This window comes from Lampetra fluviatilis, chromosome 33, assembly GCF_964198595.1.
Source record: "Lampetra fluviatilis chromosome 33, kcLamFluv1.1, whole genome shotgun sequence".
Lineage (NCBI taxonomy): Eukaryota > Metazoa > Chordata > Hyperoartia > Petromyzontiformes > Petromyzontidae > Lampetra > Lampetra fluviatilis.
Window position 1 is genome coordinate 7942039 of NC_136307.1, and position 21430 is coordinate 7963468.

The 21430-nt window shown below is 41.1% G+C and overlaps 1 protein-coding gene across 11 annotated transcripts in view; it reads left to right on the plus strand.

Moving 5' to 3' along the window:
- LOC144944023 (neurexin-1-like) overlaps positions 1-21430 on the plus strand; it is a 389198-nt gene that overhangs the window by 172155 nt on the left and 195613 nt on the right. For all 11 annotated transcript variants that reach the window (XR_013639554.1, XM_078872018.1, XM_078872025.1 and 8 more), the window contains 2 exons: positions 3435-3608; positions 10375-10494. Coding sequence is in view for 10 of the 11 variants with exons in the window: in XM_078872018.1 (XP_078728144.1) it covers positions 3435-3608; positions 10375-10494 (294 nt within the window). In the remaining variant the exon portion in view is untranslated. The remainder of the gene's footprint in view (positions 1-3434; positions 3609-10374; positions 10495-21430) is intronic.

Consider the following 21430-nt stretch of genomic DNA (forward strand, 5'->3'; position numbering starts at 1 on the left):
GTTTTAAACATGTATTTGATTTAGCTTATTTCCAAAATACGTAACTTCGTATGCTATTCCTCGTACTTTATATATTTGTTTGTGTATGTTGTGTGCATATATTGTATACAGTACATGTACAATTTGTGCATCTATTTATAGTTTGGTCCCGTATGTACAAGTTTCCAAAAATGTCACGAAATACTGGCAACAATGTCATGTGGCAGAGTAATGGCAATGTCGCTTCCTGTCATCATCATCAGCCGTTATCCACTGCTGGATGATATCCAACAAACTGCTGCTATATCTCACGCTTTTGCGATGCAACAATCTATTTGGCACCTGCACCGTGAGTAGATTTCAATTGATGGCTCCGTCACCACAAAAGACATCCTCCCAGGCACGTTCCCACCTTTGACTGCAACTCCATCGTTAGTCTCAACCACTGACCATGTGTCCTGCTGAAACCTATTTACTTTTCTTGTCAAAGAGCGTAAACCATCACGCAAACTCGCAGCGGCTTTTGGCTATCCATCGAACAAAGACGGTCACTGCACCGCGCCCTTTCCCCCGCACCTCCAGTTATCACTATTGGCTACGTGCAGTGAAAAAGAAGTTCAACATACATACGTACAATGTGATGTCTCTAACCTGCGTATGTTCCCTACCTCATGTGTGCCACTTTCCGCATCTCACCGTGAGTGTTTATGCGTGTATATATCTCATCGGTGCTGTGTATACACGTACGAATCATCTTTATTTTATTTTTTTACATTTCACAAACCGTTTGCCACAATTTTCACATAGCCACCGTAATAACATGCATTTCAGCAGAACCCGTACATGTCACACCATGTAAACAGCACTATTCAGCGTAATGCGCTACCAAGAATTGGTCACTCATTGTGCGCTGGGGTAATTGGATTTGGCTGGCCCAGGAGGCCTCGGTGCATTGCTGATTGTATCGGCCCACCACTGCTGCTCCCTGTCCAGAACACCTCATGTGGCACCTTACCAGCAGCTTTGTGCGCGTCATTCTTGTTGGCGCCCTTTCTTTGACTGCTCAGGGAATATTCACTCTATCCTTCCATCTCTAATTACAAACTGCAGCTTTTAATGCTAAGACATGTTCAAGAATACAAATTATATATTTTTCCCCACTCCCGTGTACTTATTTATACAAGTGGCATGTTTATTATCTCGGTGCAAGGGCAAGCACAGTGAAAATAGTTCAATTTCAAAAACTCTTAATTTTAAGCCATTTTGTCAAAGCTTATCACATGTTTAGCTTGAGTTGGTTCCTTAACAAACGATTGCATTTGGAAATCCACCCATTATAAAATATATATTTTACAGGTTGTCGACCATATTCCCCACTCCCCCCTAAGAGATTTTCATTAAAATGCAAGGTACCACGGGTTTCAAGGAGTTCACATTACGACCACTTTTCACTCTTCATTGTGTGGCATTTCAATCTTAATAATGAAGTGCCTGTTCCCGTGATTGACTCTCCAAATTAAACATCTGTCAGACTAAAAACAGGCGAGAGAGAAATTTGACAGTCTTTCATTTTGACAGGTGGTAAAGCTGCCCCGTGGTGACAAATAAGTGGTACAGCGTGTTACCGTTAACCCTTAAAACTACCGCGCCTGCTATACAGGAGGTCATGGGTTTGGTCGCGACCCTGACACTTGTATACAGTATTTGGAATTTGCATGTCCGATCTCCCCGTGGTCGCGTGGATTTTTCTCCGGTTATTCCGTCCTCATTTATGAACATGCGTTTAGAATATTTGGCTGCTGTAAATTTCCACATGATAAGCCATTTCGTTGGGTTATCATTTGTGGCCAGGTCGCTTCTGAAAAAGAGATATTCAGTTCAGTGGGCCTTACTTGGTAAAATAAAAAAAATAGTTTAGTTTTATAGTTTAGTTTAGACTCACACAATTGTTTACACATTGATGGTTTGTCTATTATCATTTGCAAGCCTGCTCATAATGTTTATGCTGCCCTTGGCCTGTCTCTTTTCACTGCAATTAAAACTTAAAGTTGTACGTATTTACACAGACGGGCGTTTACGTATTTATTTAAAATATATATTTCTTGTCTCAAGGATTAATAAATAGTGGGGGGGGGGGCAGAAATAGCTGGAAACAAAGCACCAGATAAATAGGATATGTCTGCTTTAATGTGCTTGTCACAAATGAGCACTGCAATATTCAAAATTTGGGGCAAATATTTTAAATTTGAGTCACATTTAATGTCCTGTGGGGGGAGGGGGTTGAAAAATGTATGCATTCATGAAATGGATGATTTGTGTCAGATAATCGTCTTTTCCGTTTCACATTCGTGTTGGGTTCGTCTCATGCATTGCATTTTTTTAGATTTTTTGCAAAATATTTCGAGCTTTTCCAACATCTCGTTTCCATATTTTTGTGTTATACATTATGGTTATCGGCACTGCTATTATGCTAAAGTGAGATTGTTCGTACAGGAGTTTCATTCTATTTAGAAGCTAATCACTGGCTTGAACAGTGTAAATACAGACAAACCCAAAGCTGAAATGCAATAACATATCCCACGCATTACACACACAGATAATAATCAGGAGGTTTTCGTAATGCCTATAATTATAACGTGAATAAACAATACCAAGGGCTGAGCTGTATAAATGGGCACGCCACCGATTAGCACAGTTTTGCTACCTACGGTGCGAAATAAGTTCAACATACATACGGACACCATAGTTGGTTCACGTGTGGTGGGGTAAAGTGTGGATACTCTCTCATCTCCCACGATGTCTGGCCACTGTGGATGAGTAGGCCAAATACCCTCTAGATGGGGCTCTCTAGAGCTCTCCCGAGCGGAGGCCCTTCCACCAGCATTGGAGTGAGCATGCAATTTCAAGGCTGCACCTTTATCCTATTTATAATACAGCACACTATTTCTGTTAATGTTCAATGTACGTGAAGAAACCATTGAAATTGTGATTTCGTGGAGGCATTCATACAACACTGTGCCTTTACATTGTTTAAAATTTGACAGTTAAATGTAAATGCATAGTTGCCTAAATGTCTGCAAGCAGTGACGTGAGCAATAAATTGCAGGGCTGCACCTTCACCTTTTTATACAAAGGGCTGACCTGTACTCAAGTACGCTGCAGTGAGTTGCAAGAGAAAACCGCATTAGACAGCAGCTAATGGCTTTAAACGCCTCTCCGATGTGTATTTTGGTCGTACCGCGCGTTGTCCAGCACGACGTCCGACGAATCGCTCTACGTGCTGGGAGCTCTTTCAGGCAACTGAATTCCATCGCGCGGAGCAAAATGTCGGACATCGCGCCAGATGGACACGTACCAAGCAAACCTGAGAACACGACACGGGGGAGAGAGCCATTCCTCTGCAGCATACCCGCGAAAAGCCTTTCAAAGCAACTCTCGTCCGTTTCTCTCGACAGGGGACTTGTTCATCGGCGGCTTGGAGAAGAGCATGTACGCTAAGCTGCCCAAGCTGGTGGCGTCGCGCGAGGGCTACCAAGGCTGCCTAGCGTCGCTCGATCTCAACGGACGCCTGCCGGACCTGCTGAAGGAGGCGAGCTACAAGGTCAACGAGATCGAACGCGGCTGTGAAGGTGCGACACCCCGCCCCCCCCCCAATCAAAACCAAACTAACACGCAACACGTTTTTTTACATTTAATTTTACCAGGTAAGGCCCACTGAGCTATACAAGCTCTTTTTCAGACGCGACCTGGCTATTACAAATGATAGCTCAACGAAGTGGCTTATCATCATGTGGAAATTTGTAGCAGCCAAATACTCTAAATGCGTGTTTCTAAATGCGGAGGAAAAACCCGGAGGACGCGGAGAAAAATCCACGCGACCGCGGGGAGAACAGACGAACGCCAAATATACAGGTGTCAGGGTCGAAATCGAACCCAGAACCTCCTGTATACCAGGTGAGGTAGTTAACATCTCGCCACCGTGGCGCCCGGGGGTAGCTTGTTTGCGGCCCATGCTGGGGGGAGGGATTGGCGGGGGGGGGGACATGGCAGAGAGTGGGGAGCTGGCCTGAGGTGAAGAGAAGAAGCTGGCAGGTATATGTACGTGTGTGTGTGCCGATTGATATGTGATAAATTTTTGAGTGAGTTAGTCTGTCCGCTGTATTTTTCTGATTGCACAGGAAAGGAAATTAAAAGTTGTGACCTCGGCTTGTTTTCCACTTGTGTTAATATGGTGATCGATTTATGTATTTACCTGTCCAGTCAGCAACAACCTGTGTATTTGGCTCAGTCTTAGTATATGGGTATCTCTTGGTCATTCTCTTAGTCTAGTCGACAAATGCATTCACAGATTTAGTTCACTTTTAGTTTTTATATATTTGTGTGAGGGGCACTCAATCTCCCCCCACCCCACTCCCCAACCAATATTAATAGGTGAGCCAATCAGTTTACTCAGAAAACCTTTTTATGCGTTTAATATAGCCAATTAACATTTTGGTCTTGCTCCGCGTTGCAGTCTCTGATAATAATACTAAACCATATCATTCGGCTTCCTCCTTCAGGCTAGCCAATTACGCCTCGTCATAGTCGGTCATGCTCACATCTTCGGTGGATATTCATCGCAATACCCACGGTCGATCATTTTCATTCACTCGCGGGCGATCGTTGACGAAAGTAAAATCAAATTTAAATCCACCTCATTGACGAATACTTTCGTCACTAAAATGTAACACTAGGATTTCACAATCTCACCCACTGATATGATAGCAACTACAATTTTTTTTTTACCAGGTAAGGCCCACAGAAGCGACTTGGCCACAAATAATGGTTCAACGAAGTGGCTTACCACGTGGTAAATTCACAGCAGCCGAATGCAGAACTCTAAATATACAGGCGTCAGGGTCGAGATCGAACCCGTGACCCAGCATACCAGAAGAGGGAGTTGACATCTCACCACCGTGGTGCCGACAGCGCACTGCAACAACCCAGATGCCACATTTAATCATTGGCTGGTTATTGCCACCGCACGAGTTAATGGGGGTGGATGTTACTCTTGTTGGCACTGTGACAATGCCCTTCACCCTCCACTACCATAACAGCAATAATGTACTCGGACAAAAGTTTCACGCAGTTAGATGCTGTCATTGCGATGGTGCTTCCAAAAAGGCTTAACTGTGCATCTGTTCAAGAGCATTAAAGAGGGGAATCGCGAATTATCTGCTCCCTCTCCCTCATGATTAGACAAATTGTTCACGATTCAAGGTCACAATTTTATTTAAGAATTGTTTTTTTTTACTGCAGTGGCCAGTTGTCTCAGAGGGTCATTTGTATGTACGTATGTTGAACTTTTTTTGCACCGTAAATCGCCAACCATGCTGATCGGAGGTGTGTTACCTCCGAGACCCACCGCTGAAGTTCAGGCAGCCGCTGATGAATATTAATCGGGTTCTCCGTTGTAGCAAGCTGACGGTCTTAGCATTGTCGCGAATGATTGTGTGAAGAAAAAAAACACGTGATATAAACATTTGGCTTTTCATCTCTGGAGAACGTAACGTATCTGTTTGACTATTGTGCGACAAATACCAGTCTCAAATCAGGGGTTTGTGGAAAGGGCAAGCACTTTCATGGAAAGTAAAAAAAAAGCCACTTCCATCGGCGTTCATGTACATTTCCTTGACGCTCGGAGTTGCAGTGATCTGTGAGATTTCCGGATGCATGCCGAGAGCATACTGGGAATTCAGTTGGGAAGACCAACAACAAAAACACGTGTATTCGATCAACATATATATAAATAAATACTGTAATTCATCTTCTTGGTTCTTTCGGTAAAGTCACGTAGAATGGAAATAATAAAATAATAAAAATAAAACATTATAAAATCATTCTCACAACGTTTTGGCCACAATGCAAGCAGCCGTCCGAACAGGTCTGTCGAGAAGACAGAGTCTGAATGACACACCCCAGGCTTGGAGCGTCTATTTAAGCTGGGATGGAGGGGGAAGAGCACCTTGACAAAATGATTTGCATATCAAGAGGAATTTAGCATATTTATGGGAAATGCAGATATGCGATTAGTACTACTTGTGAAATGCGTAGGAGGTGGGCGGGGGGTTTAAAGTCATAACTCTAATTGTTTTTACATTTTGGTGAATGTGGCTGGAGCCTCTAGTGGCTGGAGAGGGTCATGTGATCCCATTAAATACAACATATGCGTGTATTAAACCCGATCTATGATTACGACCACGATTGGCGACATGCATCGCAAGCTTAAGAATCGGTATCAGTTGATTATTGCGTGCATCATTATACCCGGAGCATTAATCTAATGACACCCAATCGCTCATCGACCCCCAAAGGTATGCCAGAGAAAATACCAGTTGTATTCACCTTTTATTAGTCTCATTTTAAATATGTTCCTTACCAGTAATAATTAATCTAAAGCATCCCAATTGTACCAGTGAGCATGCACGTTTTGACTTCTCAACAGCCACAACACAATTTATCTTTCCTTTTATATTTATATAAAACCAACGAAATTACTTTAACCTAAAAACATCAATACTTATTTCACATTAATTGCCCTATGACAAATGTAACTATTGTATTATAAAGCATAAAGCCTAACTTTTTTTTGCTGGACAGGAAAGTACTTCATCTTAAGCACTTTAAAATAGTTTTAGCTTTTGTGTTTGATTCATTTTTAATTGCAAATATGGCAGACTTTATTTTTTCTTCATCATCTATATGTCAAAACAATTGTGATTAATTGCTGTTGCATTGCCGTGGCCCAATCTCATGAACATTTGTTTTCCTGTTTATTGACAATGTCAATTTAAAAGCCAATGCACAATGGGGAATTGAAATGCTGAATAAAATTATGTGACAATATAGAAATAAACTGCACAATAATGGTGTGCCTGGGTAGGCCAAGCGGAGTGCAGAGATGAATTAAACGTTATAAAATGACTTGCTGGCCCACACTGCTTTCATGTTTATTAGTAGCATGAATGCACCGCAGGATACATTTTTTGTTTGTTTTGTTGCATGTTTTTTTTGAAGTATTGCATAATATTGTAATGTGCATTTAAAGTGAATGCTTTTTTGTTATTGTTCCAGGTTAGTAGTGAAAACTTGTTAATTTGTTTCTTTTACATTCATCCTTTTGTTACGCTAGACAAGTTATAAAGAAAAAAATATAATGATGATGTCAAAATAAATTAAAAACATTAAAAATGTACTCATCGCCACTATTTGTATGCTGTGCATTCAGGACATACGTAATAAAAAGACAAATACACGTTTTACATTTGAGAACTAAAATGATCTCTTTCTCAGCAGGAAGTAATTGAAATTGTGCTGTTCAATAGGAATTTTTTTAATGTAAAATGTTAAAACTGGGCCACGACTTGGTGTTTACTGGAGTCCTTCGGAGTACTTTGACCATAATTTGACGTTTTGGGTACGATTTGCAAAAACACCCATATGCTTTTTTGCTATATGATGAATGAGATTATGGTTCAGAAACAAGGTCATGGGCAAATAAGGTGGAACAGAAATATGAAGGGTTTGTGCTGCCCCTCGGTTTTTGTTCCACTTCATGGATGCTTGGAGTTGCATTTGAGAGACAGGAGGAGGAACACATGAAATAAATAAGCCACACAGGTTAAATACACCATTTAAATTGGTCAGAAAAATAAGTGGATACTTGTTTGAGCAAAACACACTGCTGGATGAGACGATGCACGATGGTCAAATATCATGATGTTGACAGCGAATGTGTAGAATGCGTCCGAGAGTACATCCACTAAGGAGATGGAGTGATGAAACACGCTCGTTGTGCAGGTGCGCAGTGGATCATTCCATCGTAGAGACGATCATCCAGCGGTGGATTGGTCGTGGCTGGCGATGGTGATGATAATCATGATAGGTGACTAACTTGACATTGTCCTGGGCAATAAGGACATTTCATGTGGGAATCAGCGATAAACTCTTAAACCCCTGTTACGTTGAGCTACACATCAGTTACTCTCTACCTTCGGAATCGTTAACAGATTTGCAGCCGTGTGGCATAAAATAATAACAACATGCTGCAACCACCTCCATTCACCGTTGACTCTGCTGCTCAGAGCTCATCGCAGGCCGCTTGATTGTCATTCAAGAACAAATCCCCAAGACGCAATTTGCGATGAAAATGTAAGAAAAGAAAAAAAGTTAACGATCAATAATTACGACATGAAACCAGATTTGAACACTTTGAATCATTGTTGTTTTATGCCATTAAGCGCTTCCCTTTTTATAAAGAGCAGGCCATGTGGCGGCTGAGCGATGACAATATCTGGCGATGTCAACATGCATTTTAATAAGCTGAAAGATTACAAGACCCCCCTCTCTGTAGCCTGCAGGCAGCCTAGAAAATCAAAGCGCTCGCTATTTTAAACCATGCGCAGCCAGCGAAACGCTCGTGCATTGAAGTATATAAGCAGCTCGCAAAGTTGGGTCTGAAAAACAGTTGCTGTGCATCCTGGCGTAACAAGACCTTTTAGACTTACATGGCAAGAAGGAATGCATCTGCATATCATCCGTAAAATAACCATTTGCCAATATATCTCCAAACAGACTTTAATACACCTTCTGTTGTACGCCTTTTGGTGTCATCTGGTCCGGCACCAATGGAGACTAGGCTCTAAGAAAAGCTGTCTCGGGTGTGGACCAATCAACTTCAAGGACAGTGCATATCATTATCAGAGTTGTTTATTTTTGTTTGCATTTTGACTGCTTGTGTTGTGGTTATTGCAAACATGATGCCTTGTATAAAGGTGTCAGTTTTTGTACCAGTTGAAAGGGTAAAAACCTATTACGATATTTTGCCACTGGTAAAGGAGATGTCTCATAGTGTAAATGCTTACCCCGAGCTCTCAATACTCTGATAGTGCGCTGTCTTTGAGTTGTACGCCTTTTGGTGTCATCTGGTCCAACACCAATGGAGACTAGGCTCTAAGAAAAGCTGTCTCGGGTGTGGACCAATCAACTTCAAGGACAGTGCATATCATTATCAGAGTTGTTTATTTTTGTTTGCATTTTGACTGCTTGTGTTGTGGTTATTGCAAACATGATGCCTTGTATAAAGGTGTCAGTTTTTGTACCAGTTGAAAGGGTAAAAACCTATTGCAATATTTTGCCACTGGTAAAGGAGATGTCTCATAGTGTAAATGCTTACCCCGAGCTCTCAATACTCTGATAGTGCGCTGTCTTTGAGTCGTACGCCTTTTGGCGTCATCTGGTCCAACACCAATGGAGACTAGGCTCTAAGAAAAGCTGTCTCGGGTGTGGACCAATCAACTTCAAGGACAGTGCATATCATTATCAGAGTTGTTTATTTTTGTTTGCATTTTGACTGCTTGTGTTGTGGTTATTGCAAACATGATGCCTTGTATAAAGGTGTCAGTTTTTGTACCAGTTGAAAGGGTAAAAACCTATTACAATATTTTGCCACTGGTAAAGGAGATGTCTCATAGTGTAAATGCTTACCCCGAACTCTCAATACTCTGATAGTGCGCTGTCTTTGAGTTGTACGCCTTTTGGCGTCATCTGGTCCAACACCAATGGAGACTAGGCTCTAAGAAAAGCTGTCTCGGGTGTGGACCAATCAACTTCAAGGACAGTGCATATCATTATCAGAGTTGTTTATTTTTGTTTGCATTTTGACTGCTTGTGTTGTGGTTATTGCAAACATGATGCCTTGTATAAAGGTGTCAGTTTTTGTACCAGTTGAAAGGGTAAAAACCTATTACAATATTTTGCCACTGGTAAAGGAGATGTATCATAGTGTAAATGCTTACCCCGAGCTCTCAATACTCTGATAGTGCGCTGTCTTTGAGTTGTACGCCTTTTGGCGTCATCTGGTCCAACACCAATGGAGACTAGGCTCTAAGAAAAGCTGTCTCGGGTGTGGACCAATCAACTTCAAGGATAGTGCATATCATTATCAGAGTTCTTTATTTTTGTTTGCATTTTGACTGCTTGCGTTGTGGTTATTGCAAACATGATGCCTTGTATAAAGGTGTCAGTTTTTGTACCAGTTGAAAGGGTAAAAACCTATCACTATACTTCTGTGGATAGTTTAGAAAAAAACAATTAAGCCCGCTGTTAAATTTCTTACATGGGTTGTTAAGTGTAAAGTAAACGTGCAGCCCTACAAATTATTGCTTGTGATACCTCCTGCCGCTCGATTAACTGTGATGTACCCATGTATACCGGTGGGTGGGATAGGCCATGGGTGTTATGTAATATAAAAGAGAAAGTATGTTTTTTTTCCCGCAACGTGACAACTGCGCAGGTCATCGCACTCGTTGAAGCGGTTGTCTTTCCTCGCCGTGTTTCCCACGTGTGCCGTCACAGGACCAAGCACAACATGCCAAGAATATTCCTGCGGGAACCAGGGCATGTGTGTGCAGCACTGGGCCACCTTCACCTGCGATTGCACCATGACCTCCTTCAGCGGCGCTTACTGCAATGACCGTGAGTCATATATGCCCTCTCTTAAATCTTCTTTTGTCCCGAGAATGTCCAGAGCTCAACACCCAATGTTCGATCCACGATCACAATGCCTTTTCTCATAACGACGGCCAGAATGTTCTGCCAACATTTTGTGTGTGTGTGTTTTGTATATAAAAAAAAGAAAAGGCCCGTGATTAATTACACCCACAATTTACTAGCTCAATCAATTTGGCTTTGTAAAAAAATGGAAATAAAAGGATTTGCAAGCTATGGGTAAGTTTAGGATTGTCCGATTTGAAAGCAAATGTTGGCTGTGCATGCCACCCTATACATGGTTATCAACAGTTGTTATATATAAGTTAAGCGAAATCAATAAAACGTGTTAATGAGATATAGGCAGAGCAATTTTATAAAGTACCCACCCAGATCTTGTCCCAATTAAACTCCCGCTTAACGTTTTGTCTCATTAATCATTTGTTCAAGCTGAGTCAACAATAGAAAACGTAATGGCGTTGGCATGTCAATTCTCACAGCCCCACCCCCACCACGACTCTTCCATTACTTTAACCTCAACAACAGAACATATTTAACAAAAATTGTGTTTGAAAAATGTGAAGCCACCCCAATTTAATTTGTAGCTCAGCTCCTGCCAATAATTCCCAACACATGTCGGAGTTTAAATAAAAAAATGTCGATTGTAGATGCATGCACTTCGACAGCTTGACATCAACTCCACGTTTAATACACTTCGTTTTGCAATTCCAAAGGCATGAGTGGCATTGACTAATGCTATCGCGTTAAGGCACATGAGCTCTAACTTAGGCATTCCCATAACAGATTCATATCTGCAAACTGCAACAATAAGGAGGCAATATTCGTTGCTCATTAATTCATTGCTTATGATTGACTAACAACACACAATTGCTCAGAGGAGATGGAGAGAAAACGATGTTTTAACTAGTTTGCTGTGAGTGGGTTTACCAGTTTGGCTATGTGGATCGAGTGTGTGTGGTGGGTGGGGGTGTATCACCAGTCAAACTCATTCTCTACCACACACGTGACACACTCTTACACACGTGTATTAGTTATCAAGCCAGCATGTTAAGGGAGTCTCCGTTCTGTCTGTAATGAATAAACCACCTGCGCCATTGTTTGATATGAAAGGTAAGAATAAAGGTGCAGCCCTGCAAATTTTGTCTTATCGCCACTTCTCAAAGAAGGGTCTCGGCCCAACATAGCTTTAGGCAGCCCGTCTTGAAGGGTATTTTGGCCTACTCTTTCAAGTTGACCAGACAGGTCCTACGTCTTCCATTGGTTAACGTGTACCGACCAAAAGCTTGAAATCACCACGATGTCAAGGTGAGTCGGGTGCATTGGAGTAGGAGTCTCTGCTCATGTATTCCTGTTATGCTTGTAATTTACAGATATACTGGTTACAGGTTTACCTACAGCAACAGGGAGGTAATAGGTTGTGTTGACTAAATGTGGCAGTGTGAATGTTTCACTTAGCACGGAGGGTTTTCACAGCCATTCGTAATCCAATTGTGGCCTTCCAGGTGAGGCCTCATGTTGAGTATTTCATCTCGAAAACTTTCACCACACACTATCGTGGGCATCTTCAGGAATTCAGCAGCCCGCGGCAAAGGTTCGATCGCAGAAATGCTCAACATTTTGCCTAACCCCGAACACCACGCTGGGATACAATTTTTTTCCTCTGAAAACTCATGTTTTAAAGTGTGTATTATATTCACTGACACATTTATGCGTCAGATATATATTTAAAAAATCAGTAAATATACAGCAAACTTTTTAAAATGATTTGCCCTAATCTTGTCGTGTATAATTATTTATTTTACAATATCACGTCCATATGTACACGTGTGTCTGTACCCTGAATTAATAGCCTCCCGTAGCAGTGACATAGCCGAACACATACAGCATTAATCTGTACTCCAGTGCCTATACGTTTGGTTATTTTACGGCAACAGAAAAGGCTAACAAAGCGGACTCCATTATTTAAAAACGGCCTCACTTTAATTAGGTGATTTATAATATTCAGATACATATGTTCAGTTCCCATACAATGTGTCGCTGGGGCGGAAATGTCAGGCCAAGATGCTGATGCAGACTTAGAAGGTCACCCCGTAACATGCTGCTGACCACAGTATGCAATTAATGTAACATGACATTTTGCACAAATTCATAATATTAGATGCCTAAGGTAAGCGTTGAGGCTAACCGGCATGCTGGCCCATCAATTCCTGAGGGTCCGTCTGTAAGGAGAGTAGCATGGGAAAGGAAGGAGCGTGCTTTCACACACCACTGCACAACGTTAAATAATGTTAGCAGAATACGTGAGTTTGTAAGTAGGTTAATAACAAACATCTGCACATGTAACTTAAACAATGGGAAAGAAAATAACAATTCGACGTTAAGCTGAATATACCACATGTAGGCTTTCACATGCAATATTATGATTCATAATTGGTGTCTTTTTTGGATTAGATAGTTTCGGTATCATGTGAATAAAAGCGATAACCCTTCACAATCCGACACAACCAAACACATCAGGTTGTTGCGTGCGCAAATGTGCCAATTGATTTTCTTTTTCAGCACAATGGCAATTATTTTTTTATTGTTTGCATCTGTGCACCACTGCCAATGCAGTACCACCAAACAATTAGATCTTGATCGTGAAAAGCCAACAGCTCGGGGAGACCTTTATCCAGTAGTGGACGATCCATGACTGATGACGCTGATGGTGCTGAAGTAAACACATTCACTCATGTGATGCCGTAGGATTAAGTCGTACTGTATTGTCAGGGGACTGCCAAACATTGCGAAGAGTCTGCCCACAATTCTAGATTTGAAGCTTTCGTGACTGCAAGGAATCATATTCTTAGGTTTTTTCGGTAAAGTCACGTAGGTAAAACATCAAAATTAATGAAAATAAAATAAAAACAAAAACTTCGTGATTTTTGTTTTTATTTTATTTTATTTTCATTAATTTTGATGTTTTACCTACGTGACTTTACCGAAAAAAACCTATGAATATACTGCCCACACATTTTTGGAGTCGCCACCGCCATCCTTTTGTGTGAGCCGGTCAAATATACCAATGCCAGAGGTTGTCTGAACGTTTTCAATGATGCAGTGCATATTTGGATGGAAGCCCCAAAAGACAGGGGGATCCTCAGGGCTATCACTGCTCAGGGCAGTTTTCAGTGCCGTAATAATCGCATGAAATATGCATAGAAGGCATGCAGAAGAAAGGTTAACAGTACACTTTTCCCTTGCACTTATAGCAAATGTGGAAAGCTCTCAAAACATGTTATTAAACTTATATCTTCCATTGAGATTTTATTTTGTTAGCATGAATTATTTTTAACACAAAGGGCTGCTTTGGATTGTCCCATGAAGTAAAGTGTGGTTTCGCACAGCATCGTTCGAGTGGCAATGTTTTTGTTTCGGATAATTTAGAGACTTGAAACAATAAGACAGACATTTTCATGCTTGCTTATTAATCAGATTTTTTTAATTTGCATTTATATCGGCACTTTACTATCGGTACAGGCTTCCTGACCATGCAGTGTGAAATGAGGAAACATTTCTTCGGTATCGTCGATTGGTCCATGCCAGGGCAGATACATTTTGAAGGCATTGAACCTGGCTCATATACGTGCGTGCCCTTGACAATAGGAGAGTAGAAGAAATACTTTTATCTATGCTGCGTTCCCATCCACGCTTTAGTTTCACAACAGATAATGTAATCATGCATATCCAGAAAACAGGACTCGAATATAATTAATGAAACGAAAATATTGCATTGTGTATATATTTTTAGCACCAAACTTTCGTCTGCTTATATAATTTTGGATTAATAAGCGAGACTTGCGTTCATCCCTTCACGTAAAACAATATGTTTATCTCACCACCTGAGGCCTTCCACAGGGGAATTGCATCCAGCACTATTTTTTAAGCAAGAAAATGCTGATCTGGTTTTGACACTCTAGGTCTCATCAGTAGCGTTTAGAGCACTGCAGAGGCTTGTTATCGCTTCAGCTAAAATTTCCTTGCTGTAGTTTTCACACCTGATGATGATTGCTTGTGTTGCAATCGAAACGTCGTGAGAAGTTTTATTATGTTTAATTTTTATTTTTTTATTATTTCCCTTCTACGTGACTTTACCGAAAGAACCAAGAATATGCTTCTCTTCATTTGCTCACGTGAAAATAAATACTGTATTTTATATGTTTTTCCATTCGGTTACAAGCTGTGCTGACAAACATTATCCAGCAGCATTTTGTTTAAAAAAGCAACTTCTGTATTAGTTTCAACCTTCATTGTCTCATCAGCAGAGTCGGGTATGTTGAACAAATACCACGTGTTACGTCTAACTAATTATTATTGTGTACATAAGTAATGCATCGCTGTGTAATCGTTCTGTTTATGTTGCACAATTGAAGCTCTACCTCAAATGCACCATGTCATTTGAAACATGTCCTTGAGCAATGTCATAATATTTTTTCAAATGATTTTACCACATGTGGTGCAAAAGTGTTCACATATCCCGTAGCATTTCTATCCATCTCCCATAAGAGAGAAAAAATAGGCTGCTGCATCTTTAAGTTAGCTAATAACTTCTGTAGAAACGTGCTAAGAGTCTAATCGGAAGATGTTGTCTTCTCATTGACCTCCTTTGACTGGATGAGGAGAGGACTCCAATTCTGAAACTTTGACCAATCGTGGCCAACCCAACTGGAGGCTTGTGCCCCACATATTGATCGCTTGCCATGCCACAGCATTGGGGTGAAGCGTTGCCACCAGAGGCCGGGTACGGGTAGCCGTTCCCTACCCGTACCCATACCCTACCTGAAATGAGTGACAAACGGTTACTCACCAGTGACTCACGGCCCACCCGTACCCGGCCGGGTATCGGGTAGGGTACGGGTATCGGGTACCCGATTGCGACCTCTGGGATGAAGCCATGTTGCAGGCGCGGGTGGGTTGATTCTAGGAACTTGAATTGTGAGAAGAGACAAGACGTTGGGAAATGAGTGACAAACGGTTACTCACCAGTGACTCACGGCCTACCCGTACCCATACCCGGCCGCACCAGGGTCGCAAACGGCTACCGGTACCAGTACCCGGCCGGGTACGGGTAGCCGGGTATGGGGTAGGGTACGGGTATCGGGTACCCGGTTGCGACCTCTGCTTGCCGCAGTGCTTAGCACACTGCGCGAGGAACCCGGTCAACTGAGTTCAATTCCCGATCACGGTTAACATCAATGGCGAGCGATATTTGAACCGGTCCTGGCCCCTGCTCAGACAAGCCCTATAACTGACGAGGCTTTGGTGTCCAGACGCCCCCAACAAATTTTAGGTTAGGGCTAAGAGACACCAACACAATATGAATGCATTCATTCATGAGGCACACGCGAAACAGGCGTTCGTGCATTTTTTCATTTCTTAATCCATCCATTTACTGATGCATTATCATTCATTCACACGATGATTTATTGATCCTTCCTGCCATTTACACATTCAACCATTCCTTAATTCATTCAGCCATTCATTCATGCATTTATCCATTGCTGCATTATTGCATGCACTGCTTCGTAATGTGTGCAGCCTCAGCAGCGCATGCTACCCTGTGAATATACAAATGGTATGTAAATGATGTGCGTGCATTGCACACTGCTCCCCCGTGTAGTGCGGAGCTCACTGTGCATCTGCAATCGACCCGATCACCACCAGGAACCATTCACTAGCCAGACACCCCCAACTTCCAAAGTGTGAAATTTCGATTTAAAGCTTTCGTGACTGCAGGGATTCATCTTCTTGGTTCTTTCGGTAAAGTCACGTAGAAGGGAAATAATAAAATAATAAAAATAAAACATAATTAAATAATTCTCACGAAACGTCGTGAGAATTATTTTATTATGTTTTATTTTATTATGTTTTATTATTTTCCTTCTACGTGACTTTACCGAAAGAACCAAGAAGATGAATTCCAAAGTGTGGTTGTGCCCCTGGTTGGGGAATGTATTAATCCACAAGTAGATTGACAAAAAGACTTGCAATTGCTTTGTTGTTGTTGTAATGCTACAACTTTAGCTTTACGTGTTGCACATTGAACGAGCGTGGTAGATGTCCCGTGCACTTGATGATGTCGTTTCGAGCACCGTTAGTGTGCAAGGGTATCAAGTATTATTTTTTTCACTGGCAAAAGCTGTTTGGGCATTGCTCGGGGGACTGGCTTTAAAAATGTCGTTTATCTATTTGCCAGAGGATACATCAGATGTCGGGGCCATCTGCTGCAGACTAATTGTATTTACACACTTGCGTTTTGCATATAAAATGGTATTTACCTGTGGCAGGATAAATTCGTCTTCCCCCCCCCCCCTTTTCTTTGCTGGCAATAACTTAAGGGGAAAGTTAAAATGCCGGCACTTGAGGTGTGCTGCCTTGGAATGCATTAACGATTAAATGTAAATGTGGAAGGGGGTTAGAAAGACGAGGCGAAAATTAAACACGTGTTTAACATTAATGTGGAGGTAGATAGCGATTAAGGGGCATTTGGTGCCAGAGTGATTGTGACAGAAGGCAGTTGGTAGGAAACTTTACGGTAGCTTTTCTAGGAACAAATAACTGTAATTTGGCTTTCTAAAATGTAATCTGTTCATTTTAAAATGCATATAGTATTGCTTACAATCTGTGTGTTATTTGTTTTCAATAACGTAAAACCATATTCTACGCTTCATATTTTGACCTTTAGTAAGCCAGTTTGTCTACTCATGTAAGACGCAATGAACCTTGTCACATATTTTAGTTTTTTATTTTAACTTATTTTTTAATCAAATTTTATTTTTATTTTCTATCTACATGACTTTACCGAAAGAACCAAGAATATATTTAAGTTGTGTTTAGAATGCTTGTAAAGTTTTCGCCAGTTTTCCAATACCCTTCGTTGCTCATATTTTTTTACTTCTACATGATGGGAATTATTTAGTCGCACCACAGCAAATATCATCTGACTCGAAATAACGCTGAATAAAACCCCTCCTGGACTTTTATAATTTTACATTACATTTAAAGTTCTCTCAAAAATCGAAGCATTAAAATCAAGCTCTCTTATTTTTCATTCCCGGACAGCGGTCAAGTGCAGCTCGCAAACCACGGTTTACCCTGCCCTGGTAATGGCTTTTCCCCCAGTGTAATGTAATGTTTTATTCCACGTTTTTCATGAAAATTGCATCTTGCAATGCTGTACAGTTGTAACATGCACACGAGTTGCGAACGGAGGCACGGGAAACTACAGAGACAAGAAGGAAGGAAAGCAGCCAGAACTGGCACCAACAACAATTTCCCCAACTAGTTGTAGTTTGCCAATAGGGGGTGACGTTGCTATGTATATGTAATTGATGAATTTGCAGGTCGTTTTCAAATCTGGCGAATAATATAATTGCCCATGACACCGACACACAATGGTTTGCTTTTGCATAAAATATCACGATTTCTTTTGACGTCCAACGTGAAAGCAGACAGTGCGTATTTTTTTGGATAATACACACGCAGTACTAACCAGGGCGGCTGCTCATTTTGAACCTTGTCCCTCTGCAACCGGCGACGAATGTGCGTCCGCGAGGCCATATTACCGCTCCAGTAGTGATTGGCAGGGTAGGTAATATTGCATCAATTCATGATTGATCTTTACTCTCAAGATACATGCATACAATTGTACGTGTGAAAATAATGTAGTTCAGGAATTGTACAAATTCGATGGAAATTCTAAGTAACTTTTTTTTATATTTGAGCAAACAAAACTGTGCAAACTTGGTGGGCTGGTGGTTGAAGAGTGCTGAGTGGGCACCACTGAGGTTCTGGGTTCAAATCCTGGTTTTAACTACCCATGATTAAACCGGGTTCTGCAGTGTCACGAGTTTATTGTAACAGCCGTAGTCTTCCACAACTGCATAAAATATCACTGTTATATATATAAAAGGTCTTACTTAATTTGACTACATTTCTACTCTGGCAAAAAAATGAGAGAACAATTAATAAAATGTCAATAGAATTGCCACCCAGAATTGTTGCAATTCATTGCAATGCTGGGCGAATACATCACGCGATTTCTATGGATTTGTGAAAATTTCAACAAACTCGCGACACATTGCATCCCCCGCCCCGCCACCTCCAGGTAGCATCCCGTGGTTTTAAACCCCAGTAATCCCAGAGGTGCTTGCACAGTAATCTGAAATGGGCATTATAACCGTGGGCCATTTTACGGGAGGTATTAAAAATAAGGTCGGTAAAGGTGCAGCCTTGCAATATTTCACTCATGCCACTTGAGCTCCCCTTAGAGGGGATTTTTGGCCTGCTTTTCCATGCTGAACAGATATATCGGAAGAGGTGTGAGTATCCACACTTTAGCCCCACCACACTCGGCCTATCGTTCGACTAACCGTGGTGTCTCCATTTATACCGGGTGCACAGAGGCGAGGGGGTTATTTTTTTTTTAACTTGCCTCATTGTGTCAACTGCCGCACTGGGAGATCAGATTGAACAGTCGAACTCTGGATTGCAACTCCCAGTGTGCAATGGTAATGGCAACATCCTTTTTTTTAATGCGCATTTTATATATATATGCCAGTTGCCATTTTCAAAAGTACCATGTACTACGATCGCTCAAGGTAATTCAATTGTCAGTTATCAAGCATAAACAGAAGGGCAAATTAATGCTAATTAATTCCTCTTGTTAAATCAATTGTGCTGCAACGGCTATTCTTCTTAATATAGATTTTTTTTTTGAATAGCGGAAGCAATTTAGGTCCAACATGGGCCTAAAAAAAAGTGCGTTGAAAGCATTTGTGACTATGGTTGGACACCACATTACATAAAAATGTCAGGACCACCTCTTTTTTCGACTGTGCTCATTAAAGACTTTTTAAATAGATTTTTTTTGCACCATAACATCTAAAGCTTATGAAAAAAAGTCTGTTTATAATAATGCGAATTGTGTCTCTTTATGTATTATGTATTTTTTTTTGTTGCAGTACATTTATTTTTATTGCTCTGATTACAGTGCTCACTTTGAAATGTGGATTTAATCCACATATTTTATTGTCACTGTCCCCACTGACTTGTTCCTTTCGTTTCGTGTAATGCATGTGATATTTCTTGGTGCCATAAAACAAGAAAACGACTTGTTTTTCGTGACGAACCTAAAGCTTGACGAAGTCTAAACTTAATAAATAATAATATTTATTATAATTCACAGTCCTTTGTCAATCTTCCCCGTCATCTCTGTCAATTATTGGGGCAGATTAACCAGACCTAACAGCGCTGGCCAGTGCAGATTGGTGAAGGGTGGGGGCCCAGGTCTAGTTCAGATATCACTCAGCCACTGATGTTATCCAGGGAAAGGTATCAAACCTGGGTCTCCAGGTTCATAGCACACTCTACTACCACTCCACTGCTACAAAATAAACTGAATTAGCATGGCAGCTATCGGCAAACATTTCAGGATTGTCTAAAGATGTACTCGCTCAACTGTATCTTACGATATTCTTAGGTTTTTTCGGTAAAGTCACGTAGGTAAAAACATTAAAATTAATAAAAGTAAAATAAAAAATCACGACGTTTCGGAGGCAACACAAGCTTCCGTCTTCAGGTGGAACCGTCACAGCCACGACAGCTGTATCAAGTAAATGAGAGATTGCAGGAGCTACCACTCCGTTCGGCCTATCGTATAGGATCTTACGATCCTATACATCTGGAATTCTGGAAAAAAAATCTCCCGATGATGCTGGATGTATTTACCAGCGAAACGTCGTACTCAAATTGTAAATGTTGTGGCTTTACTCTCCAACACACCGGTGGGCTGAAATAGTAACGACAAACCTTACTAATTGGCTGTCGGGTGGTGGCGGTTTAACGACACATTTATACTTTCGCGATCTAACAAATAAAACCTTTATGACGAATAATATTGGTCGCGAAAGCCTACGCGTCAAGCAAACCCTATACACCTTAAGAGCAGAGACAACTGTAAATGCCTTACTTAGTATACAAATACGAAGTGTCCAATAATTACACGTTATTTTCTTTTAATAGTCCGACATTATACAACGTTATCCACAGCTCCGACGTGTAGGTGTTTTTTTTTGTTTTAGAAAGCCATTTGGCAGGGAAAAAAAAGGTTAATGTTAATTTAAATTCAGAGAGAATGTTCTAGCTGAGGAATTTGTTTGCACGGCCATAATTGTCTTGAGCGGCAAAGCGCAACAAAGATGGACGTCGCCGTAGCAGCTATAGCGCTTGGCCGTCTGAAGAGAGATGGAAATTGCGTTTTGGCCGGGATAATTAATGACGCCTAGTTTTGTTCCGTTATTTATTATTCAAGGTGAGAATAGAATCTAAAGAACGGATTAAGGTTCAGTGGAGACGCATAAATGATTTGTGCGCGATTTAATAAGCTCTTGACCTCTGCCTCGTCATAACTTACACATGTAATTCTTGACATACATTTCTTTACTCATTCGCTTAACGTTCACGAGTAGGGTGCAAAAGAAGTTAAACATTCATACAAATGTTATAAATGTGCTTACCCATTATGGTTTTTTTACAGCGGTGCTTAGACGCAAACAGCTTGCTTACAAAAATGCCTGGTTTGTTTCAAGGGACATGGCATCTGCTGTGTGAATAATTTGGCTGACACTGGAATCCAATGCCCTGTAGAATGACATGGGAGCCTTAATTTCTTCAAGCAGAAGGGATAGCAGGTTTTAACTCCCTATGTCAAAGCATCTGTCTGCACAGCAAGCGACAATTGCATATTAAGGAACAAGTGTCTTACTGACACAATGTATAAATAAAAAAACTCATTAAATATGTGTGTTGTGTTTTCGTTAAATATGTGGCTGTTGGTTCCAGATAAGCACCAATAGCCTTTCTA